The sequence below is a fragment of the Monodelphis domestica genome, chromosome 8 (genome assembly GCF_027887165.1).
Source record: "Monodelphis domestica isolate mMonDom1 chromosome 8, mMonDom1.pri, whole genome shotgun sequence".
NCBI lineage: Eukaryota > Metazoa > Chordata > Mammalia > Didelphimorphia > Didelphidae > Monodelphis > Monodelphis domestica.
This window is the reverse complement of record NC_077234.1, coordinates 198,975,641-199,002,663: the sequence shown is the minus strand read 5'-3', so window position 1 is coordinate 199,002,663 and position 27,023 is coordinate 198,975,641. Positions and strand designations below refer to the sequence as shown.

The 27,023-nt window shown below is 41.9% G+C and overlaps 1 protein-coding gene across 2 annotated transcripts in view; it reads right to left on the bottom strand.

Annotated features, from left to right (window-relative positions):
- LOC100618202 (zinc finger protein OZF-like) overlaps positions 1-26,697 on the bottom strand; it is a 45,281-nt gene extending 18,584 nt beyond the window's left edge. Inside the window, exon 1 of one of the 2 annotated variants that reach the window (XM_056807531.1) lies at positions 21,207-26,697. In XM_056807531.1, the coding sequence (XP_056663509.1) occupies positions 21,207-21,314 (108 nt within the window). In that variant the 5' untranslated portion in view covers positions 21,315-26,697. Of the gene's footprint in view, positions 1-20,897; positions 21,049-21,206 lie in introns of those variants that run through there. The other variant, XM_056807532.1, reaches the window with a different exon arrangement.
- Positions 26,698-27,023: the final 326 nt, after the last annotated feature.

The window sequence follows — 27,023 nt, the reverse complement described above, 5'->3', positions numbered from 1 at the left end:
CTGACCAAGGAATTGCAATCTTCCTTGGCAGTTGGCCATAACTAAAGTCCTTGAAAGTCTGACAGTTGATGTCCCCTGGGAAGTTGGAATTTCAAAGGAGTGATCTTGCCTCACTAAGACTGATTTGGCCTCAGCCCTGAACTCCTCTGAGGGAGGCATATTGCCACCTCATAGTGTGAACTTTAGGTTACTCCATCCTTCTTAGTGTAACAAAAATCAGGAAATTGTGAACTTTAGATTACTCCACCCACTTAGTCTAACAAAATCAGGAATGTCTACACCCATACTTAAGGATTAAGTATTTAGGAGGATAGCCTATGATGGACATGTGCTAGCACATGATGAGGCAGAAACAACTGACAGATCCCTGAGCTGTCCTAAGTCAAGCCTAAGATGTCATTGGTACATGTGAGACTCAGAAAGGTAATGTAAAACCATCTGTATATTTGGTGTTACTTCCTCTCTTGGGCCTCTTGAATGGCAGAGAGGTGGCTGGCGGCAGCATGCTGGGCATCTTGCAATCTTGGCATGGCTGCAGCTATTGTCCAGTTTGGTGGTGAGTTGGCTTAATACTATACTGGGAGAAGCTGAGTAGCTAGTTCAGGTTCAGGCATCTTAGCTGAGCTCTCTTAGAGTTTATGCTGATACTCTCTCCTTTACCTTCCAAACACTATCCTCTTAGAGAAAGCCTCTAATCTTCCCCCTGGTACAGGACAGGAGGGAGAAATTCTACATCTTTTCCCACTCCCTTCTCCTTAATTTCTTTCGTCTATATTAATTAAAATCACCACAATTTTCCAGCTGACTTGGGTATTTTATTTGGGATATTCTCTGGCAACCAAATATTAAATTTAGATTAGGTCATGACCCTAAATTATCCTTACAGTCTGGCAACCACGAAGTATGTGATGAGGACCCTCAAATTTCTGTGAAATCTCTTTCCTTTCTCTTTATTACTTGCTCAAGCCAGTCAGTCTTTTAAATAGCTAACTCAGCTTCAAAACACAGCTGCTAGAGCAGGTGAGTATAAAACATCTTTTTTTCCTCTCTCTTTACTCCTTAATTTCAATTGAAAACAGCCGTGATTTTTAAAAACCTAAAAGCAGCGGGACTGTTTATCTACCCCTTTCCCTTAGGGAACAAACAATCCAAGTAGGCAACCCTCACTGACAATACTACCTAGATTGCTCTTAATTAGCACTGAGAGAAACCTGAACAAAATTTTGGCCTTATCCTTCTCCCTACATATTTCGTGAGGCCCACTAGGGAAATAACTACAAAAAATATTTATACTATACTATATATGTGCACATATATATAAATGAATACTACATTCTCCGACATTTATATGGAGTTGGAAGAATTAAAGACATTAAGGAATTCAGGATACCTCCAATTTCTTATGTTATTAGGTAATGTCATTTTTGTACTACTCAGTATTATGTTAAGAAATGGTAACAAAAAAAAATTGAAGCTGAAATGCAGAAAAACAAGTAAAAATCTGAAGCTAAAATCCAGGGAAACATGAAAAATCCAAAGTTAAATTACAGGAAATTATGCAAAAATCTGAAGCTAAAGTCAAAAAAACATGCAAAAATCTGAAGATAAAACAGGAAAATATAAAAAAAATTTTGAGGCTAAAATACAAGAGAACATGCAAAAATCTGAATCTAAAATACAGAAAATCATGCAGAAATATGAAGCTTATGTACAAAAATATTTTTTAAAAATCTGAAGATAAAACACAGGAAAATATATTTTTAAAACTTTGAGGCTAAAATACAGGAGAACATACAAGCTCAATTGGATAATTTAAAATGCTTCTTATAGGATTAATTGGCAAACATCCACCGCACCTGTAGCAGGTCTGAACCTGACAAACCTGTTTCTGAACCTGTAAATGAGGAAATTCCCTTCCCTGAAATGAAGATGCGAAATACCATTCCTATAGATCAGCTAACAAACTTGTTCTCTTATGGTCTGAAAATCTTGGCTGAAGTTAATCCCCAAAACCTTTCTCCTGAAACCCAAACTTCTGAAATCCCAGTTTCTCCTGTTCCTCCTCCTACTGAAAAAAAATAATTCCAGCCCCAAGGAAATCTCTTCCTTCTAAAGAAATTCATCTTAGTCAAATTGACCCACAGGTACCAAATTTAATTACAGGTTTTTTCTTTCTAAGAGAAGTACCTGAAATAAGACACAAAGGGGATGTGGTGAATCTAGCACAATATACCACTTACTCCCTAAGAAATAAATGAATTTACATGACATATGACCACATTTGAACAAGATCGCTTTCTGGTAACAAAAAAAGATGATAGAAATATTTTTTTCAATAAAATCCATCTTACAAGGATGTTGAAAACTTGCTACAGGCTTTTTAAACTAAATTTGAGAAAAATAAAATAATTATTCATGTCAATAAAACCCGGGGGCTCAATGCAGCACACTGGCCATCTCAGATTCCCGAATGGGACTATAACAACTCTGAGGATTATTTACAACTATACCATTCTAGGGAGGCCATCTTAACAGCAATGAGAGAGTGAGCAGACAGAACAGATAAGTGGACAGAATTTGAAAGGATTGAGCAAAATGAGGAAGGCACACCCTCCAGATTCATGGACAGAATAACTGAGTTTGGGGGTAGATACCTGGATTTTGGCCTATCTAAAGATAAGCATAAGACAAATTAGAAGGCACTTTGTCAAAAACTCTTGCAAAGTGATTAGGGATTAGTTTAGAACACATTGCCCAAGATGGCCGGAGATGGACCTTGAAGAATTGCGGAAAACACCTCTATATGTTTCAAAGGGAAACAAAGAAAAGGAGGAAGAAAATAATGATCTCATGGAGAAAATGAAGTATTGACATATTTAAAAGATAAGATTGCTAAACTGGAAAGTGGGCATGATACTCAACCAATGGCACTTGCCCCTCTACAGGAATCTAATTATTGATCCATTAACTGCCAATTCTGTGAGAAAAAGGGCCACAGAATGATAGAGTATAGAACTTTATCCAAGGAACTCAGAAGGAATCTGCAGTTTAATAACAACTTCAGAAGTGATAATTATAGAAATAACTATAATAAAAATAATGGAAACCACAACATTAGGAATGATAACTATAGGAATAGATATTGGGAAAATTATAACTCAAACCAAATGATTCCACAACAATATAACTTAACTAGAGCTCGCCGAAAAAATACTCGGGGTGGTAATGCCCCTCGGGGGGGTGCCCTTCAGGGAGGTACCCAAGGAGGTTCCCAAATACAATGAAGGTGTCCAGGAGGAGGGCGGGGGCACAGGAAACAAAGGATACAACCTTTGATGTTCCAGACACTGATGTCCTACTATCTGCTGTCCCTATCCACTGCCCCCCCTATACTAATGAACCTCATGCTATCTTAAAGGTGGGTAACACCTATCATGATTGTCTTTTACACACTGGAGCTTCCAGGTCTGTATTAAAGAGGACATCTGATTTACATTGCTATTCCACTGGCTCAGAGAATGTGATGGGAGTGTCAGGGATACCCCAAAGAATTAAAAAGCTTTCCCCTAGAGTAAAAACACCGATGAAAAGCAACTGCTTCACTACAGGGTGGAGGGGATATGACTGAGGAGAGACTCTAAGTGAACACCTAATGCAAATACCAACAACATGGAAATGGGTTTGAATCAAGAACACATGTGATACCCAGTGGAATCGCACGTGGGCTATGGGAGAGGTGGTGGGAGGGGGGGGAGGGAAGAAAAGAAAATGATCTTTGTTTCCAATGTATAATGTTTGGAAATGACCAAATAAAAAATAAAAAAAAAAGCTTTCCCCTAGAATGGTGTCTCTAGGACCTCTAGAAGTACAACATTCCTTCCTTTTGATGTCTGACTCAACTTTAAATTTGCTGGGGAGGGACCTTCTATGCAAACTCAGAGCCACAATAACTTGCTCCCCAGATGGTTCCTTATCATTGGAAGTACCTGAGGAACATTTAAAATTACTTCCTGTAATTCTCTCAGAGAGTCAAGAGGGGAAAGAGCAATGCACGTTTGTAATACCTGCAGATATGCAGGAGTCTCTTTGAGTCACATCTTCTTCTGATGTAGGCTTACATAAGTTGGCTCTTCCTGTGCAGATAATAACTAAATCTAGCCCCCTCCTTCCATTCCTCAGTATCCCCTCTCAAAAGAGGTTATCACCTTAGTAATAAACTCATTAATTGACCAGGGAATAATAATCCCTTGTAAATCTGAATACAGTTTGCCCATCCTCCCTGTTAAAAAAACCAAAAATAGGGCCCAATGGGAAGCACCTCTATTGATTCATACAGGATTTGAGGGTCGTGAACAACCACGTTATGAAGTGAAACGCTATAGTTTTCAACATACATACGATTATTTCCTCTATTCCAACACAGCTACATACTTTACAATAGTGGACTTGTGCTCAGCCTTCTTTTCCATACCTATACATGAGAACTCCAGGCATATCTTTGCTTTCACCTGGAAGGGCTCTGATTATACATGGAGTCCTCTGCCACAAGGATTTGTGGAAAACTCAAGTTTATTTGCACAAATTTTGAGCCAAGACATAAATAATATAACATTTAAAAACAGCAAATTAATCAAATACGTAAATGATCTACTCTTAGCTTCAACAGATGCAGAAGCATGTCAGGAAGATAGTAAACACCTTCTTTTGGAACTACACAAAAGAGGGCATAAAATCTCGAAGAATAAAGTTTAGCAGTGTCTCCCTAAAGGAGAATATTTGGGGTTCATCCTGACTGCAGATACCCGCTCTCTTTTTCCCAAATTAAAAAATATTCAAAATTTAAGTGCTCTTACAACTAAGAAACAGTTGAGAAGAATTTTAGGAGCAACATGGTTTTAGAGACAATGGATTCCTTGCTATGGAGAAATTACTAAACCTCTTATAAGCACTAACAAGGGATTCAGTCCATGAACCAATTAAATCAAAGCCAGAACACCTGACAGCTATTCTATATGCCCCTGCTCTAGGCATCCCAGATTACAACAAGCCATTTACTTTGTAAGTATATGAGAGAAGAGGGGTAGCTTCAGGTGTTTTAACTCAGACTTTGGGGCCTTCTCAGCACCCAATTGCTTATTATTCTGCCCTACTGGACCCAGTAGCATCAGGAGCACCACTATGTCTTAGAGGAGTAGTTGCTACAGCCTTACTTGCAACAAAAACTGGTGATCTAGTTTTGGGATGCCCATTAACAATTATGTTCCCACATGAGGTAGAAGTATTGTTGTTAAGGCATAGAACATAGGCATTCTCAGATCAGCGAATTACAAGGTATGAAATAACATTGTTGAACAGCAAAGAAAACATTACACTGAAACACTGTACAACCCTTAACCCTGCCACCTTGCTTCCAGATTTACCTACTTCAGGAGAACCATTACACAGTTGTAAAACACTAGTGTCCATGGCAGAAAAGCCTCGAGATAATTTCTTGGACACTCCCTTATACAATTCAGATCACGACTTATTTACTGAGGGTTCCTCTTTTATGAGGAATGGCACACGCTACACTGGAGCTGTTATAGTCACAGAATTTGGCACTGAGTGGTCAGCTTCACTGCCCTGTAATATTAGCGCTCAAGGAGCAGAACTCATAGCTCTGAAAGACACCTGTATAATTGCCAAGGATAAAAAGGCAACAATTTATATGGATTCTAGACATGCTTTTGGTATTTGTCCCCCTTTTACCTGCCTCTACCACGAGGTAAGGCCCATTACAGTAGCTGAAGTGAAATGTATTTTATAACCCCCAACCTTCCCACATGTGAATGGAAGTTGGGCAGTTAATCTCAGGGCATTTGTATCCCTATAAGCCTCTAAGAAAAAGGAGCACCCCTTTATTTATGCTCTTCAGCTCACTACTTTACTTCTACCAGAATGATATATAGATTTCTTGATTATGTTCTAAACCCAAGATGAGTTTTACTTTGTTTTAAAAAATATGTTTAAATACCAAGGTTGAAGGATTGCTATGTTTGTAAAAATTGTGACAAATGTCCATCAATTCATAGGTTTTAAAAATGTCATACAGCAACTTATGTGAAATATGAAAGTGTGTTTGTTTGCTATTGTAATTAATTGGGCTATTGAGAATTTTGGGGATTTTGATATCTACATATTTGTACTACTGTATTTTTAAAGATGAAAAATTGTTAACCTTGTTCAATTCATTTGCCTTCTACTCACAGTGATCATGGCCAGATACAAAGAGGAAATGGATCTCATTTTTTGGTGAGAAAGCCTTGCATTTTATATTTTCTTAGCTGACACAGATTGTCAATGGTTATAAGCTATATTTTTGAATTTTTTAAAGCTCTTTTATTATTATATTTTTCTTGCATATGCAATATACTTTTCCAGTTTTTTTATTATTTTTTCTCTCCTTTTTATATTTGAAGCACATGTCACCAGCATTAAGATTTTCTTTAACCTTTTGATTTTTCAGTATTACAAGTGTAAGATACATTTGTCAGCATGCCCAAAAAGCTTGTGACTATAAAAATGATGCCATTAATTATTTAAATAAATTATGGGACTTTGCTTAATGATTCTGTCTGATTCCAGGAGAACATATACACACAAGAGCCATTCATTGCACAGAGCCAAAGAAAGGCCAATCTAGGATGGATTGATGCACTTCTAGGCCAATACAAAGGTCTTGAACCTAGTGTGAAGACTCAAGGTTACTATGTTTAACATGTGTTAAGACATAGGCTTTCCTTGTATCCACACTCACCCTGAAGATACTCACAGACCAGTATCCCTGAAACCTTGGCTCCTACTTGGCTTCTATAATCTGGTCCCTTTCTTTTCTGCCTCTCATAGTGTGGTACCTTTCTGTAGTCCTGGCACTGACTGGGTAAATGCATCATTACTTAGATCATTTTGATTGGGCCCTGATTGAAGGACCTGTTATAGATTTATTTTTCTTCTACTTGAAATTTTTACACATAAGACTTTGATAGTCTATATTTTCATCCAGAAATTTTTCTTTCCTTTTGATTTTTCTGATGTCTTTTTAATATCTCTTGCCAATTGATTCATATACCTCATACCTCAGCTATGCATCCCTAAGTGATCCCCCTTTTTTTTATATCACCCTCTTAATGGGGGGAATGTAAAAAAATATATCATTATTTAAATTGCAAAGTTTAAATTCCTTTTGAGAAGACTTTTAGGTAAAGAAGATGCTACTTCCCCAGAAACTGAACTGTTGGAGAAGCCATCATGAAGAAGCCTCCAGACCACGAAATGCACAAAAATGAACTTTGGGTGTGGTTAATGAACATTTATTTACATGCATACTTTCATGCCAAAGGGGACTGCCCCCTAACTGGCTTTCTGTCAATGCGTCCAGTAATTATTGGTTTTATTCTTTTCTTTCTCTTATCCTCAAATTATTATAATCTTTAAGTTGATTATGTTTTCATGATCCTTTGGAAAAAAATTAATTTTTTTGCAAACGATCAAAGGGGGGGATGTAAAAAATAGACTCGAATACAGGACTACAATCCCCATGAGCCTTTGCTCCACTTCCCCAGAATGTCTTGTAATCTCACCTGGGCCGAGATCGAGAAGGTATTTAAGCTTATTCAAAGGCTTTTGAGGGGCTCTCTTGGCTCTTTTTGGACTTCCGTTTTGAAGCAGGCTCGTCTCTTGCGTGATGTGAGGTTATTTTGTCTAGGCCTCTGGCCTAGACACATGTTTCTTACTTGTATATTCTTTAATATTTAGCCTTTAATAAACCTCTAAAAAAATATAATACTCCTTGCAGAGAGAAACTAATTTCTACCTGCCTCAGTCTCCCCATCTCCCCTAAATTTTAATCTTTACACTCTCCCTTACCACTCTTCCACATTGGAATCAATATTCAGTATTGATTCTAAGATGGGAGGTAAGGGTTTAAAAAAAAACACAAAATAAAAAGATAGGAAAGGTCATCCTGATGATGATGAAGAAATAGCAGTACTCAACATGTATGCAAAAAATTGTATAGCATTCAGATTTTTAAAGGAGAAACAATTGGCACTTAAGGAGGAAATAGATAGTAAAACTATACTAGTAGGAGACCTGAGCTTTCCTCTATCATATCTAGAAAAATCAAACCAAAAAATAAATAAGGAAGAGGTAAGCAATGTGAATGAATTCTTAGAAAAATTAGAGTTAATAGATATATGGAGAAAAATAAATAGGGACAAAAACGAATATACCTTCTTTTCAGCACCACATGGTACATTCACAAAGACTGACCATGTAACTAGGGCATAAAAACATTGCAAACAAATGCAAAAAAAGGGAGAAATAATAAATGCAACTTTGAAAGAGCATAATGCAATAAAGATTGTAAGTAGTAAGGTTACATTGAGAGTCAAATAAAAAATCAATTGGAAATTAAATAATGAATCTTCAAACTGGGATGTTTAAAGAACAAATCACAGAAACAATTAATGATTTCATTGAAGAGAATGACAATCAGGAAATAATATGTCAAAATCTGTGGGAGTTCAATGGGCATACAATTAAAAACTAGAAAGAGAACAAATTAAAAATCCCCAGATAAAAACTAAATTAGAAATCCTAAAAACCAAAGGGGAAATTAATAAAATTTAAACTAAAAGGACTATTGAATTAATGAATAAGACTAGGAGCTGGTACTTTGAAAAAGAAATAATATAGATAAAGTACTGGTTAATCTAATTTTAAAAAGGAAAGAAAAAAAATCAAATTAACAGTATCGAAGATGAAAAGGACAACCTCACATCTAATGAAGAAGAAATTAAGGTAATTAATTAAAAACTATTTTGCCCAATTAGATGACAATAAATATGACAATCTAAGTGAAATGGGTAAATATTTACAAAAATACAAATTGCCTAGATAAGAAAAGAGGAAATTAAATACCTAAACAATCCCATTTCAGAAAAAGAAACAAGCCATCAATGAACTCCCTAAGAAAAAATCCCCAGGGCCAGATGGATTCACAAATGAATTCTATCAAACATTCAAAGAACCCAAACAAGGATGCCCATTATCACCTCTATTATTTAACATTGTACTATAAACGCTAGCACTAGCAATTAGAGAAGAAAAATAAATTGAAGGGATTATAGCAGGTAATGAGGAGACTAAACTATCACTTTGCAGATGATATGATGGTCTACTTAAACAATCGTAGAGAATCAACTAGTGGAAATAATAAACAACTTTAGCAAAGTTGCAGGATACAAAATAAACCCACAGAAATCATCAGCACTTCTATATATTTTGTAAAGTAAGAGAAGAGAGATCCTGCATTTAGAAGAGAAACCAGGCTCATGGAGAGATCAGCGATGAAGCAAAAAGAATGTTGAGAGTTCTGAGGGAGGAGAGAACTCTGAACTCAACTGACAGGACAACTTCCTGCCAGGAAGGTGGAGGAGGAAGGTGGATCTCCTGAAAGGTGAGAAAGAACCCATCCATTTGGCATTTGTTTTCCCTTCCGAGACCCTGAAATATCTCCACTAAGTCTCCTCAACGTCAACTACTGGAATCTGTAAACCTTAAAATTTCTTAGACTTACGAATGTTGGAAATTTCATCATTGGGAAATTTCATACTTGGAAAAAATTTCCTACTGATAGTAAGAACTCTATTGGAATGTGAAACCCCTTGGCATGGGAGGATCCTTCTCCTCCCTACTTAAGACTACTTTAGGACAGAAACCTTTTGCTAAACAATGGAAAGGACTTTGACCTATGCTTAAGCATAGAACAGGAAGTTCTTTGAGTCATGATTGATTTTAGAATTGATACAATAGAGATACTTGGAATGACAGAACCAGGTCTTGGAACTTCCAATCTCCACCCTACTCAGAGTAACAGGATTTAGGAAGGGCTGCAGCAAAGATAAAGATTTAATTATTTGAGAATATGACCTTCAACAGACATGTGCAAAGGGAGAGGTTTTGCTCTGAGAAGTTTTGCTCTGAAGGAGTCTGAGAGGAGAGAGGTCCTGGAGGGAGAGCTCCTGGAGAGGTCTGAGAGGAGGGCTTGCTCTGAAGGAGGCTGGAGGTGGAGGCCCCTGGGACTGTTTCTCCATTTTGGTCACGTGAGTGATAGGGACTGATCTCTTTTCTTTGCCTCAGCTATCTAAGGGCTTGGGCCTTTGGCCCAGCCTAAACAGAGGGGGTATTTAAGCCCTATTCCCTTCTCCCCCCCCCCCAATACCTTTCTTCCTCCTGTTTGTAATTAAAAACCCCATAAAAGGTTGACGGCTGACTTGAGTTTTCATTTAGGAATTACATAGCTGAATTCCTTGGCGACCTTAAATTAATATATATCAGTCTTTTAAAGTGATTTCGATATCACAAATCCTTATGAGGGATTTTGGAATTGGGCTCTGACCAGAGCCATCCCTGATCCTTCCCTGAGATCTCTCCCTTCTCTTGCTTATTTAGCCCTTTACGAGTACTTTAGGATTCTAGTTAGCTCTGAGACTAGGAACAAGAGATACTTCCTGTCAAGAAGGCGGCTTAGAGGCAGCCAAAGTTCATACCTCTGAAAACCCTTACCAATCACAAACTGAATGCTCCCAGGACACCGAAATTCAAACTGAAGAACAGGACAGACCCAGGGAACCCTCCTCCTGGACTTGGACCAAAAGGTATGGCCCCCCCAAAAGCCAGAACCCTAGATCACTAGGATCTAAGGGGTAGGCAGAAGGAAGGTCCCAGGACCCATCTCCCCCAACACAGAGTGCTGAGCCCATGGCAGCAGCGGGAAACTCTGGGCCAGCAAAAGGGCCTCAGGGCTGGCTATTCTGAAGGACTCACCTTGAAAGCAACCTGAGCCAATCTCCGGGCCGCCCAACACAGATGGCAGGGAAACATAGAGAGAAGGGGAAGCCTATAGCCCCCTGGCTAGGTCCTTCCATCTGAGTCTCAAGGGAGGTCCCAGTTTTAGGGCACCAGCTGAACCCAATCCCATCAGGAGCCCTCAGAGCTCCAGGGGAAATGATCGGGATGATGCCGCTGCAAAGCTAGTAGCCATAGAAGGGCCTGAATTAATTTTAACATTAACAACCACTGATCACTTTCCTATAATTAAAAGGAAGTGGAAAAATGAAAGTAAAAATTAAAAGCAAAACAGATTAATGGAATATGGGTGTTGTCTGAAGGAAAACTCCTGTTACCTAGAAGTTTCTATCACCAAATTTGCCAATATATTCATAGAAATGGTCACTTTGATACCCAGGGCATCGTTGACTCTGTTAAGAGAGTATGGATAGTTCCTGTTATTACTACTATAGCTTCTAAAGTGTGTACAGCCTGCTCTACCTGCCAAGCATATAACCAACACACCTTTCATGGCAAAGCTTTTGGTGGGCTTCCTCTGGCTTACACACCTTTTGAAAACCTATACATAAATTTCATAACAATGCCAAAGGCCAGACATTATAAATCTTGTCTAGTCATAGTAGATCACCTGACCAGATGGCCAGAAGAATTTCCTGAGGCCCGAGCCACAGCAGCTTTTGTTATTGAGGTGCTTTTAAAAGATATTATTCCTCACTTTGGCCTGCAAGCACTTATTGATTCAGATAGAGGAAGTCATTTTACTGATTCTGCCCTAAATGAGATGTGAATTTTAAAACTACTCCACCTTACTCAGACCTTACTTTAGAAGATCTGATTTAGCTATTTCCTGATTAGTAACTATGGAGATACTTGGTCTAACAGAATCAAGTCTTGGGTCTACATTTCTCCATCCTACTTAGTTTAACAAGGTCAGGAATGTCTGCACCATACTCAAGGATTAAGTATCTGAGATAATGGTTTTCAACAGTCATGTCCAGAAACAGCGACAGACCCCTGGGCTGTCCTAAGTCAAGCTAAGCTATCATTGGTACAGATGAGACGCAGGAAAGTGAGGTAAAATCGTCTATATAAGGCATGTCCCTTCCTCTCTTCACCTTCTTTTTCCCCAGACAGGTGTCTCTGGCTGGCAGCGTGCTAAGCATTCCATCATCTTGGCATGGTGGCAGCCATTTGTCTGGTTTTGGTGGTGAGTTTTCCCTTGAGCTAATTCAGGTTCAGGCATTTTGGCTGAGCCCTCTTGGAGTTCAGGCTGATTACTTCCTCTTTTTCTCTCCAAAACCTTATGTTCTAGGGCCTTTCACCTTCCCACCAGGCACAAGCCAGGCAGGATATTCCTTTTCCTTCTCCCTTCTTAAATTTCTTTCCACTATATTAATTAAATCACCATAAATTCCCAGACTGACTTGGGTAAATTTTTTTTGTCATTTGGGATATTCATGGTGGCTAATAATTAATATAGTTTTGGTCACAATGCTAAAATTATCCTTTACCCAGATATATTCTTGCTTGGGGATAAAGCCCAAATTTTATGTACCATATCATCCCCAGAGCTAATGCTATGTTGAAAGAATGAACAGAGAACTTAAAACTGTGATTGTCAAATTATGCATTGAGACACATTTCAAATGGCCTGAAATTCTCCCTCTGGCCCTATTTTATCTTAGAAGCTGGCCTACAGGAGACCTACACATGTCACCATTTGAGATGCTTTTTGGACATCCACCTATACAGGCGAAACCTTTCTCCCCTGCATATACATCACTCTTAGGGGAAGATATGATTATTGCTTCCTATATACAGGAATTAAAGCACAAACTACGTGAACTCCATGAATCTGGAGCTGCAGTACAAGTCGGACCACTAGACTTTTCACTTCATGACCCGAACCCAGGAGACAAGGTATATATTAAGAATTTCCAGGATACTGAAGCAACTCAGCCTTCCTGAGAAGGGCCATTCCAAATATTGATGACTACTCCAACATTTATAAAGATTGGAGAGAATAACTTTTGGATTCATTGCTCACATGTGAAGAGAGCATCTTCTGTTGAGACTGATTAACTTTTTCCTATCACATGCTTTTGAGATAATGATCCATTAACAAGTGGATTCTATTTTTCGAGAACACACTGAATTCCTTATTCCCCCCCCCTTATTTTTATTATTGCTTTTCATTTATTTTGATAGAATATTTTATTTCCCCCCCTTTCTTCTCATTTCTTGTGCTAAAGGTACATATAATTAACATGATTTTTTTCTGCAGTAGTATAAAAATATATATAGATACATATGTATATATATATGTATACACTTGCTATAATATTAATGCATACTTAAAAGCCTGTGGAAACCTGCCATTTATTGATAAAATGTTATGGGACTGTGTTTAATTTTTGTGTCTGATTCTAGTGTGAATTTCAAAATTACTCAACCCTATTCAGACCATTCTTTAGAAGATAGGATTTAGTTATTTCCTGATCAATAACAATAGGGATACTTGGAATAACAGAATCAGGTCTTGGAAACTACAATCTCCACCATATGCAGGGTAACAAGATTAGGAAGGGCTGCAGCAAAATTCAAGATTCAATTATTTGAGAATATGGCCTTCAACAGACATGTGCACAAAAAGGACAGACCTCTAGGTGGTCCTAGGTCAAGCTAGAGCCACCATTGGCACATGTGAGACGCAGGACAGCAGATCAGCCCAGCCTTGTCAGAGGATGGGTCTCCCTGGGCTGCGTCACCTCCTCCCTGAAAAGACAGCACCTGATTTACTTCTCCTATTCTGTAACAGAGGAGAATAAACACTCCATTCAATCTCTCTCCCTTCATTCCCTCCTTCTTTATCTCCTCCATTATAATTTCCAACACAACTCAGCAGCAAGATTTAGAAAGAGAAATTCCATTTAAATTCACCATAGACAACATAAAATATTTAGGATTCTATTTGCCAAGACAAATACAGGAATGATGTGAATACAATGACAAAACACTTCCCACACAATTGAAACTATTATAAATAATTGAAAAACATTAATTAAGCTCATGTGTAGGACAAACTAATATAATAAAAATGACAATCCTACCCAAATTAATTCACTTATTTAGTGCCACATCCATCGAACTACCAGGAAACTTTTTTTACTGAATTATAAAAGAACATTACAAAGTTTATGTGGGAGAATAAAAAATCAATAATATCCAGGGAAATAATGGAAAAAAATGTGAAGGAAGGTGGCCTAGCAGTGCCAGATCTCAAACTATACTATAAAGCAGTGGTCATCAAAACAAGATGGTACTGGCTAAGAGACAGTGGAATAGTCTTGGGGTAAGTGATCTCAGCGGGACAGTCTATGATAAACCCAAAGATCCCTGCTTTTGAGACAAAATCCCATTATTTCACAAAAACTACTGGGAAAATTAGAAGACAAAAGGGGAGAGATTGGGTTTGTATCAACATCTCACACCCTACACAAAGATAAACTCAGAATGGGTGAGTGACTTGAATATAAAGAAGGAAACTATAAGTAAATTAAGTGAACATAGAAAAGTATACTTGTCAGATCTTTGGGAAAGGAAAGAATTTAAGACCAAGCAAGAGATAGAGAATATTGCAAAATGTACAGTGGACAATTTTGATTACATTAAATTAAAAAGGTTTTCCACAAACAAAGCCAATGCAACCAAAATTAGAAGTGAATTAACAAATTGGGAAAGAATCTTTATAATAAAAACCTCTGACAATGGTCTAATTTCTCAAATTTATAAGGAACTAAATCAATTGTACAAAAAAAAGTGGCCAAGGGACATGAACTGGCAGTTTTATGATAATGAAATCAAAACTATCACTAAACACATGAAATAGTGTCCTAAATCTCTTATAATTAGGGAAATGCTAATCAAAACAATTCTGAGATACCATCTCCCAGCTAACAGATGGGCTAATATGACAGCAAAGGAAAGTAATAAAGGTTGGAGGGGATGTGGCACAATTGGGACACTAAGGCATTGCTGGTGGAGTGGTGAATTGATCCAACCATTATGGAAGGGAATTTGGAATTATGTCCAAAGGGCTTTAAATGACTGCCTGCCCTCTGATCCAGCCATACCACTGCTGGATTTCTACCCCAAAGAGATAATAACGAAAAAAATTTATACAAAAATATTTACAGCCACGCTCTTTGTGATGGCAAAAAAATTGGAAAATGAGTAGGTGTCCATCCATTGGGGTATGGCTGAACAAACTGTATCTGATGGGGATGGAATACGATTGTACTGAAAGGAATGATGAACTGGAGGACTTCTATGTGAACTGGGAGAACCTCTATGAACTAAGGCAGAGTGAAAGGAGCAGAACCAGGAGAACATCATATACAGAGACAGATACACAGTGGCACAATCGAATGTAATGGACTTCGCTACTAGCAGAAATGCAATGACCCAGGACAGTCCTGAGGGCCTTATGAAGAAGAAGCTATGCACATCCAGGGGAAGAACTGTGGGAGCAGAAAAGCAGAAGAAAAACAACTGCCTGATCACATGGTTCAATGGGGATATGCCTCGGAATGTTGACTTTAAATGATCACTCGGTGGCAAATATTAATAATGTGGAAAGAGGTTTTGATCAATGATACATTTAAACCCAGTGGTTTCATTGTTAGCTACAGGAGAGAGAACGGGGAAGGGGAGGGAAAGAACATGAATCATGTAACCATGGGAAAATATTCTAAATTAATTAATTAAATTAATTTATTAATGAAAGAATCTGTAAATAAATAACTGAATGAATGAAACTCTACGGATCACAGAATAGCTAGGATGAATGGTTCTCCAAAAAGGAAAATCTACAATTATAAAAACAAAATTAATACCTGGAGTTCAGAATATGATCTAAAAGAGTATAGAATTTGAAGAAGTCTCTTTCTCTAATAAAAGGATATCTTTTGTTTTGGGGGGAAAAAAGGCATTGGGCAGAACTTCAGGTGCACACAAAACGAAATTGTACTGGAAAGAATTCAGAGATTGCCTTCAGAAGGAAACCAAGCCCAGGCTGCAAACTCCAAGACTGCAGGGGGGATACATGGAACAGTACAAGGCAGAAACAAGGGCTACAGGGCCTCAGCCGACAGACCTGCAAACACAATGGAAAGGACACTGGACTATTCCAAATCTATGAGAAGGCAGAGAACCTGCTCCAGGGAGCTCAGGACGCAGCCCAGGGAGACCCATCCTCTGACAAGGCTGGGCTGATCTGCTGTCCTTTACTTAGGGATCCTATTTACCATGAACTGCTTTTGCCCAGCAGCTGCCTGATTCCTTGTTCTCTGACTGCTGCCTGGGCTCCATATTCAGCCAGTCTGGCATAGGTGAGCTACAAAATCCAGCCCTTGGGCACGTCCCCACCTTTCTAGCCTCCCTTCAGGGCATTAGCTGACCTGGGAGGATTCAGACGAGCCCCGGGGAGTCCAGTCTGGCATTTCTACACCCCAGCCCGGCTCTCAGAGAGGTCCGGTTTGCTGCCCTAAGTCAGGGCCAGAACCTCGCATTGGACCCAAACAAGAACCGCTTCTTAGCCTGAGGAGAGGAGGAGGGGTGGGGCACTGCTGAGCCCTCAGAACTGGCCATTCCAATCAGTCACAACGTCCCTGATCATCCCAGCTCTGTCTATCCCCAGGGGGTGACCCTCAACCCTATGAAAAGTATTCCTGATCTGTCTGTTCTGTGCTCCCCAGACCACAAAGAGCTCTATCCCCTTTCTTAGGGTTTGGGGCATTAGCAGAGGCAGGCCGTGACCCCTTTATTGACAGGAAGCACCCCCTGCTTGCCTTCCTTGGAGAACTGCCTCACTTTAGCCTCTGGCTGAATGTCACTCCCAAGACCTGCAAATGGGAGCTTCCCACTAGTGGCCAGAACAGTGCAGGTCCACTGATGAAGGGCGTCTGAAGCATGTTCAGAAGGGAGACCTAAGGGGAGAGATCATGTGCTTCTTGAACCCCTGAGCAGCGGAAAAGCAGGAGGCGTGAATAACTGGAGAGAACAGCAGCAGCAGCAGAGGCACATCAGAGAACCAGAAGAGGAAACTACAGAGTGAGACTGGGAAGACCGCAGGAAGCGGGTAGGGCTAGAGGTGAAGACGAGGCCAGAGGGGAGGATGGGAGGAATCGTGGGGCTCCCATGGGCTCCAGGAGGGAGCTCCTTGGGCTGGTCTGCAGGAGCTCAGGGGACAAGAGGAGGCAGACAGAGAGGGGCACCTACCAGGGCACCTCGAGGACCACAAACGTGCCATGCCACTCCCCCTCCTTCCAGCACCTGTTCTGCCCCCCCTTCCCCCAGGCTACGCTCTGGGGATTCCCCAAAAGGCTGAGGACAGTCCTTGGCCTCCAGGAGCTCACAGGGCAGTGGGGGAGGGAGACGACAGGCAGACACAGGGACACAAAGCCAGCTCTGTCTGGGAGAAATAGGGAAGGAGGAGAGGAATGAAGGGGCTCTAAGAGGGACTCGGGAAGGATTTCCTGCAGAAAGGTTTTAGGGTTCAGTTGGGACTCATAGGTACTTCCAAGGGGTCAGTATTTTGAAATGAGGAGGAAAAATATTTCAGGCATTGCAGAAAGCCATCAAAAATGCCTGCAGGCATCCAGGCGACACCATGGAGAAAGTGCCAGATCTGGAGTCAGGAAGGCCCTAAATGTACCCCCAGACACTTCCCAGCTGCATGATCCTGGGCCAGTCACCTAACTCTGAGTGCCCAGCCCTTGTCCCTCTTCCATCTTAGAACTGATCCGAAGGTGGAAGGTGAGGGTTAAAAACACCTTTTCCATTTGGGGGCAGTTAGGTGACTCTGTGAAGAGAGAACTAGAACTAGAGTCAGGAGGTCTAGGGTTCAAATCTGTCCAAAGACACTTCCAGTCTGTGGGACTCAAGGTCAGTCACTTCTACCCATTTGCCTACCTCTTACCCATCCTGTCTCCCAACAGATGCTGAGCCCCAATTCTTAGACAGAAGGTGAGGGATGTTCATAGTCTATAGCTGAAGGAATCCAGGAGGACAGGATTCCTGGGTCCAAAATCACTGACTGGGGAGTTATAGATAAGAAGACTGGAAAGGGGACTTTGAACACTGTAAACCTTAAAATTTCTCAGACTTATGAATGTTGGAAATTTCCCCATTGGGGAATTTTCTACTTAAAAAAATTCCCTAGCAGATAGTGAGAATTCTACTTGAATGTGAAAACTCCTTACCTTGGGAATATCCCTACTCCACCCTACTTAAGACTGCTTTAGGACAGAAAACTCCTTGCTGAACAATGAAAGTGCTTTGACCCATGCTTATGGAAAGGACAGGAGGTTCTTTGAGACATGCCTGTTTTTAAAATTGATACAATGGGATGCTAGGTACCCATATAGGTGGGGCAACTTGTAAACTACTTAAACCTAAAAGGGTGATAACTTATTCAGAGGTTTTTTCTTAATGAAATTTGTCAACACAGCAGCATTTTTTTCTGACTTACTAAAGAGATTAAAACTACTCAGCTGTGAATTCAAAATGGGTGGTCCTTTAGAAACATCTACAGTGATTGGTAGATGTAAGGACTTAGGGGAGGTGACAGAGGAAATTTTTGCCCTTAAAAATAAGAGCTTGGATCTCATTCAGGGATCTCGATTTCTGATTCTCATTCTGGAGGATCTCATTCTGAGAGACTCATTTCCTTGAGGACTGATGCTTGAGGGCTCTTTCCTTGGAGATAGATCTCTTTGAGGAGAAGTGCTCTTGGAGGAAATCTCATTCTGAAGGAGAGCTCCTCGAGGAGTTCCTCTGAGGGGCTCTGTCCCTCTGCGGTAGGAGCTCTGGAGGCTCTTGAGAGAGGCCCTTTGAAACAATCTCTGGCTGGAAGACTCTTTGAGGAAGGAAGCTGGCCTGGTGTCACTAGTATCCTTGTTTAGTCAGACCTTGTGGTGAGTGCTAAAAAACTGACTGCTTTCTCTTTTAAGACTCAGGTCTAGGCCATATTGGCTTGAAGGCCCTTCATACTTATTCCTTTCTTACTCTCTCTCTCTTTCTTTCTTTGATTACTCATTGTACTGTTAATTAAAATCTCTATAAAACCCAATTGTCTTGGGTATTTGAATAATTGGGAATATTTCCCTGGCAACCACCTTATATTTGATTTAAAAACCAAGACACTGTAGTGAAACATATTTCTGCAGTCAAATTTACTCACCCTCTCTTATATCTATCACAATTTATATCTTCCACTATTTTAATCACTACAGTTTAAGACCTCAACCATTTTAAATCTCACAACACCAAACACAATGTTTTGTATATGATCCTGGAGGAATAGGGAGCCACTGGGGTTTCTGGAGTAGAGGAGTGACACCATCAGAGGCACTGTAGGAAAACTACTCTAGTGGGAGAGGGGAGAGCCTTGTGGGAGGCAGACCCAGCAGCAGGTTATCCTAATAGTCCGGTGGAGGGGGGGAGGGAGTGGGCCCCCACCAGGTTGATGGCAGTGACCCAGAACAGGGGCAGAGAGCTCCCAGGAACACTGGATTGTCTGCCATGGGCCCTGCAGTCCTGGGGTGGCTGGCCTGGGTTTATCCTCATCTCCAGAATCGATGGGGCCTATTGAAGTCAGATGAACTCTCCCACAGCAATAACAGGGAGGTTAGGGTTCCAGCAGTCACAGGGAGCTCACTACCAAACTTATCTGAACCACAGGATGAGGGAAGCAGGAACAGGAGGCAGAGGAGGAAACTTTGGGGTCAGGAATCCCCAAGAGCTCCCATGGGGGGAGCTGAGGGAATCTGAGGCCACCACATGGGCCACCTGATGGGCTCTGATGGGGTTTGAACCATCTCAGGAGAATGGGCAGGTGAGGGGAATCAGGCACAGGGAGGAGGGGGAGGAGGAAGACCAGGAAAAGGGCCTGCATGTGGCCAGGAGGCCAATTTGGGGGGATCTGACACTAAAGGGGGCCAAAGCCAAACCCCTGCTCTCAGGGGAGGGGGGGCTGCAGAAGGTGCTCCAATACCGGCAGGAGGAGCCCTTCTGCCCCTGCCTGGAGGCTCCCTGGGGCTGGGGAGGGTCCTGGAGCTCCCTCCCAGCACTCCAGGCAGGGCCCAGCAGTCTCCAGGGGGAGATCCTCCAGCCAGGAAACCCTGCCAGGGCCCAGGCTAGGCTCAGGGTCCAAGACAAAAGGGGGAGCTGCCAATAGGCCAGGAAGTGGCCTGTCCAAAGTCCTTAGAGACAGCCCAGACCCACAGTGCCCACTTCAAGGCCCTTTTCAGCTTGGCCAGCCTCCTGGTGTGCCTGAGGATCAGCCCTAAAAATCCCAGGCAGAAGAGGTTCTAGGGATGGGGGAGGGAGTGTCTGGGGTCCCATTTGAACCCAGTTCTCAGACCCAGGATCCTGCCTGGGATCCTGCTGCCTGGAAGGGGGCCCGGGAGGTGAGGGGCAGTCCTGAAAGAAGTCGGGGCAGGGAAACAGGAGTTTGGGGGTCTGGGAGGCAGGACTCCTGGGTCCTTACAGAGGGCGGTAAAATTGCATCCTGTACTGGCTCCCCTGGGCACCCCTTCCAGGTAGGACGTTTTAGCTGGAAAGAAGATCCGAAAGGGGAAGCGGGGAGCCACAGAAGATCCCTCTCAGAGACTAGACTAGACGCAAGGATACATAGGATTCCCCAGGAGATTCACATTCAGGCTCCGTTCCTTGCCACAGGTCCTTTCCGGAACCAACCCCACTCGCCCACAATCACAGACTGGAGTTGGTCGGCCCCAAAGATATTCGTAAAAAGGAGAATTCAAACTTAGCAAGAACGGAGGGGGCTCCCGGCTCTAATCTGTGGGGAAGGGAGTAATGCTCTCTGCCTCCCGGGTCACCCTACCGGAGCCCCGCTTCTCTACATCGACTTCCTCCCCACTCTGGGCGATCGCCGCCCCCATTCCCGCTGTCCCCCCTCCACCAGTTCATGAAGTAATTACCATTCTTCACGGGAAGTGCAATGGAGGCTGCTTAGCTGAATAAGGAGGGAAGTCCGGAAAATATTCGAAAGTGGAGGAGGAGGAGGGGTGGTTTCCCAGAGGCCTTTGCGCTGCCTATGGCTCCCGAGCGGATCGCGCGGTCCTGCCCCCTTGAGATGATCCTCCCCCGGTTCCTCCTCCTGCATCTCTATTCGGAGCCTCCGTTCTGAGCCCCGCCTCCCGTCCCCGCCTCCTCGGCCATTCCTCCCCACCCACTGCTGGCCTGCTCGGACAGTTCCTTTCGCCTGTTGTTCAGAAACGTGGTCCTACCCGGGCGCTCCAGTTAGTTGAGGGAACTCCCGGCTCCTTGGTTTCGTGATGATAGAACCGGGCCCCGGGGCCCTCAGGCGTACGGACTGAAAAGCTCTTTTTGGCCATAACACAGTGTTCGGGGGCGCGCAAAGATACTCTCTTCTCCTCCCCCACGATTGTATAAAAAGGGCGGAGAAAGAAATCATGTGCGCGTGACCAGGCTCCGAAGTCTCTCCAGAACCCGGACCGAGACTGACTTACTAGGGCTCAGTCAGAGGGTAAAAGAGCTACAGGCAGAAGCGAGAAGCAGCTCCGGGAATCTCTAGCCACGCCCCTCTCGCCTAGACCATCTCCTGCAGTCCACAAATATTTAACCCGCCTAGTTTAGCCAAACAGCCAAGACTAGGGAAAGTGCCTTCTTAGTCACGTGGATTCTGGCCTCGGAAGGGGATCCCTGGGTCCGGGGCCTGTCTGGAGCCCTCCAGGACATCCCGAAGTTTTAGACACCTGGCGGGGGCGGAATGTGCCGGCATCACCAGGCCCCACAGCCTAGGCTGGTGCGGTGGGTATGCACACTAGCTCTCCAGAGCCCCCGCGGGAAAAATTTTGTTAGTGGAGGAGGGGGGAGGACTTACTTCGATCTCCCCTCCCTGCTTCCCTGAGGCCTCTTGCACTACCTGGGGCTGGATCACCCCCCTCCCCGCCCCGCCCCGTCGGGCTGACCCTCCCCCTCTTCCCTCCTCCCCCATCTCTATCAGATCCTCCAGTCTGAACCCAGCACACTCCAAGGAACTGTCTGCAGGCGGTGGGAGGCAGCCAGGAGGGAGAACTGGAGACCAGGGATATACTTGGAAAGGAGCCTGGGGTGGGTAGCAAAGGGAATCCCTGAGGGAGGTGTCACGGCGTTGCCTTGCCATGAGGAGGACCCAGCTGAGATGAGGGAGCCTCAGTGGAGAGCGCAGCCAGGCAGCTGGTTTCCGGCTTTTCCTTCTCTCCAGGAACCCGCAGCACATGAGGAGGAGTGAAGACTCTGCCTTACCTGGAGCCATTCAAGGCTCAGCTTTGCCTGCATCTCCAGCTCCGGGACTTTTCCTGGTCTCTGGGGCTCAGTCTGTCCTGTTCACCACCTCAGGTTAGGGAGATGAGAGCCTAGAGAGAAACCTCTGCATCCTCAGGATCGAGTCTGCTCTGATTCCAACCGTTACTGTTGACTGCAGAGAAACAAGGGCCAGAAAGAGAGAGAGAAACACGGCTGAGGCCAGAGCATGCATTTGCCTTCCAGGAGAGACACCAGAATGCGAGGACCCTGGTAGAGCTGGGGTCTGACACAAGCCTGGGCCCAGCCAGTAAACGTGGATTCCATATAAAACAGGTTCTAGGAACTGTGCTGAGCCCTGAGGATACAAGGAAGGACAAAACCAGTCTGGGCTGTCCTGGAGCTCCCAATCTAGAAACTCCAAGAAAACTTGGAGGCTATTTAAAAAGAATCAAGACATCCTGACTTTCACTGAAGTGGGGCACTTCATGAAGTGAGTCTGGACACACAGAAGTTCAATTAATGGAACCAATATTATTTATTTGCTAATAATTAATACATACCTAACTGTCCAGGGCAACCTTCATAGTGAAAGCTGCACCGGACTGAAATTACAATGTAGTTTTTATAGAGTGCAAGATACAAAGCAAACAATGTTCATTATGAGACATAATCTCGATGGAGGGAGCAGCCTTATCTTTAGAAGTTAATTGGTCAGTGGTGTGGGGTACAAGGCATTCCCTGCATCTTATCCCAGCTGTCAGCACTAAGGGAGTTGTTTTCTAATGGATTTTTAACAATTCTGAGCTGACTGACCTTCACAGGAAAGCTTATTTCTGAATTCTACTTTCCCAGAGAAAAACAGATTTTTCTGATCAATAACTTAGTTTACCTCACTTCATCACTGTGAGATGATCCAGGGAGAGAAGAGTGTTGGGGAATGGAAATGAATTTGATTCAACAGGGAAATCAGGAAATAGAGGAATGAAGATGTTTAAAGAGCAAGGCACTCAAAGGAAACAATAAAATTATAATGATAAAAATAAAAGCCATTATTTGCACATGGCACATTGAGCTGAGGTTATAGGCAGTTTTTATAGGATTAGAGACAATCAGGATACAGGGTCCATACTTTTCCTTAGAGGGTTTCTTGGCAAAAGCAAGCAAGCCTTATCTCACAGAAGCATATGTGCCATTAGTGTTAAGTGCAGAATGTTCAGTACAGTCCATTGTCAGCACGGAGTTATTTCCTCACATACATTTAACCATGTGATTTTGGATTCCTGACTGACTTTCTCATGGAAATGCAGTTTTCTTGGGAATGCAATTTTCTGATTAATAAATTAATCTACTTCAAAAGGAGACCTAGGAGTTACTTGATACTATTATGTCCATGTTACAGTTGAGGAGACTGAGATAGACAGAGTTCCTGTCAATTGACCAGATGCTTGATGTGTGACCTTGAGGTAATCACTTAAAAACTTCGCACACTTTGGCTCAGGTTCCTTATCTGTCAAAAGGGCATGGGAAAAGCAACTACTATACAGGCTATTTGTATTGAGAAGTGCAATAATATTTGTTAGCACTCTTAGCACAGTGATTGATACCCAATGGATATTATAAAAAGACTTATTCCCTCCCATTCACCTTTACTCCACTCAGATTAGGTCAATTCTAGACTATAGAGTTGAGTTTTAAGAACAAGAGATTTATTAGGACTTTGAAATCTGAAGATTGTCTGGAGGAGGGAAATCATGAGAGTCAACTATGTCCATGAGGATATGGTATTTAAAAATCAATAGAAAAATTCTGGGTCCTTGAGGCTAGAGGGCAGAGGATGGAGATCTTTATTTTGTTGAAAGGTTGGCATGGAAGAGAAGCAGAGACTGTTTGGTCTCAGTGAGCAGAACTAGGAACAATGAAGAGAGCCTACAGAGTCTAAGGCTATGAACTCAAAGAAAACTCTTGGCAATTATTCTTCTCTAATATATGGATAGGCTGCCACAGGATGTAGTTGATTCTTTCTAACTGGAGAATTTAATCCAATGTGGGATAAGCACTTCTTGACTGAAATGAGAGGATTGCTTTTTCTGTTATAGGTTGGACTGAGGGAACACACTGAGTTGTCTTTGAATTCCACAGTCCCCTGAAGAGTCTTCCCTGTCTGTGGTCCTAACCACTTCCTGTCTCTGCCCCTACATTAACTTTGGGGAATGAACTTGTTTCCTTGACCCTCAGGTATCTTTACACACATGAGGCGTCTACTTGGATTGCAGACACCCTAAGCCAACTCTCTTCTCTGGCTCCTCCTCCTGGACTTCATGGTGATATGCCCTGCTTATCCCTTTCCTTGCTCTCATCCTGACAGTCACAGATGTCCTGATATGTGATCCCTGTATCTATGACAGTGTCACCTCTCTGCTTGCGTCTAGGATAAAAGCTGTTATGGAAGCCACCCTGATGATATTGCAACCTTTATGACCTCTGCAGCCTGGACCTCTGGACCACAAATGCTGACACTTTTTCTTCCTCTCTCCTTAGGAGGAAGGGCCAGCTCTATGTCCTTTGTCAACCTTGAAGAAGTTGTAGAAGACTGACCATCACACTCTTTCCCTTAGAAATTCAAGGGGGAAGATGTGGTGGCCCCCAGGGTCCCCCAATGCACCCCAAATTCCTAGAGACACCACAGTTCAATGATTACATGAGGAATCCACCTTGTAGATATACTAGCGGGGGATCAGGAACAAAAGGTTGACATGTCTAAGAGAGGGAGGGAGCAGATAAATAGAAACACCACTTCCTCTCCCAGGCAGAGCTGCCCAAGAGAAGGTAAGGTTGGATCAATGTCCAGAGCTGAAAGGTAAAGAGGAAATCCCCTATAATCTCTGGTTTCTGTTTTCTTCCCTGGATGGATATTATCTTGATCCCCTTAGTACATCTGAAGAATGAGATGTTCAGTTCTTCTAAATTAATAAGGTCTATTTATTGTTTGGTGATTCAGGATTGATAGGTTTATGGAAGAGGGAAAAATAGGAAATCCCTATTTCTATTTCAACCTAATTTCCCTTCAGGGGTTGAGGGCTCAAGTCTGGGGACCTGGGTCCCTGAGGATGTTGGGGAGTCAGGCTGGTGTAATTTCCTAATATAGAGAGATACAGCTTTTGAAGATATCAATGGAAAATCTTCTTGGGTGGATAGTCTCTTATTTTCCCCAAAGGGAAAAAAATCTCTATCCATCACTATTGAGGAAGGATGGCTAATCTGAGTTCTTCAGATTGATGAGTGATCACAGCAGTTTAAACTCAGCAAATTTCTCTTCTCCCTTTCAGTTCAGAAGGGAATAAGAACCCCTTTTCAACTGTCCATCTGCTTTTCTTGACTGGAGGTTCTATCCCCATTCCCCCACTGCTAGCCAAAGTTCCATTTTCTTCCTGCATGAGATTTCCTTGTAAATCAAGTCCTTGCAGAACATTCTGTATCTCACTCATCTACAACTCTCCTCTTATATGTAGTGCAGATTCAACCTGACATCGTTACCAAAGTCCAGTACTTACCTTCTTAGTTATATATAATTCTATTCTATTTATCCTATAAAATATACTATTCTAAATATTCCTCCTCCCCCCCAAAATATCAAACCTTAACCTATTTTATATCTCCTAATCTGCCTAAATTCTATGTCTAAGATTAGGATTATAGAAAAGGGGGAGGGGGGTAGGAAAGTATTTTAAATACTTTTTTTATAATACTTAAATACTGAAAATACATATGTATTTTCAACATAGCAACATAATTTCAAAAGTGTAACATTCTCTCTAACAATCTAAATTTTTTCATATCCCAATGAACAATAACAAATTTATAACTGAAATCTTATAAACTCTTCTAACTTCTATAGTATTAATAATTCTTCATTTAAAAAATCACATCATCAATTGGGGAATGGCTGAACAAATTATGGCATATGTTGGTGATGGAATATTATTGTGCTAAAAGGAATAATAAAGTGGGGGAATTCCATGGAGACTGGAACAACCTCCAGGAAGTGATGCAGAGTGAAAGGAGCAGAACCAGAAGAACAATGTACACAGAGATTGATACACTGTGGTACAATCAAATGTAATGGACTTCTTCGTTAGTGGCAATGCATTGATCCTGAACAACCCGGAGGGTTATAGGAGAAAAAAACACTATCCACATTCAGAGGAAAAACTGTGGGAGTAAAAACACCAAAGAAAAACAACTGCTTAATGACATGGGTTGAAGGGGATACAACTGGGGATATAGATTCTAAATGAACATCCTAGTGCAAATACCAACAACATGGAAATGGGTTCTTATCAAGGACACATGCAATACTCAATGGAACTGTGCATCGGCTATGGGAGGGGTGGGGGAGGGGAGGGAGGAATAGATAATTATTTTTGTAACCAAGGAATAATGTTTGAAATTGACCAAAAAATAAATAAAAAATCCCATCATAAAATATGATATTAATTCGTCCCCAGTCTATCTCTAGTTCCAAATTTCCCTGATCTAATCTTTCACTATTTGTTAATTATTAATATATTAATCTTCCTTATGCTATGTGTTAGTATTTTAGACCATTAGTATCTTACATATGTACATTGTTTTTCTGTACAAACATTCCATATGTACAAATACATATTATTTTCACATGAGTCCTGTATAGAAGTCATTCAGACAAGAATTCTTGTATTTTTCTTGCCTGTATGAGTCCTTCAGAAACTCAATTGTAAATTACAAAGTTCATATAGGTTCACCTTATCTACGATGCA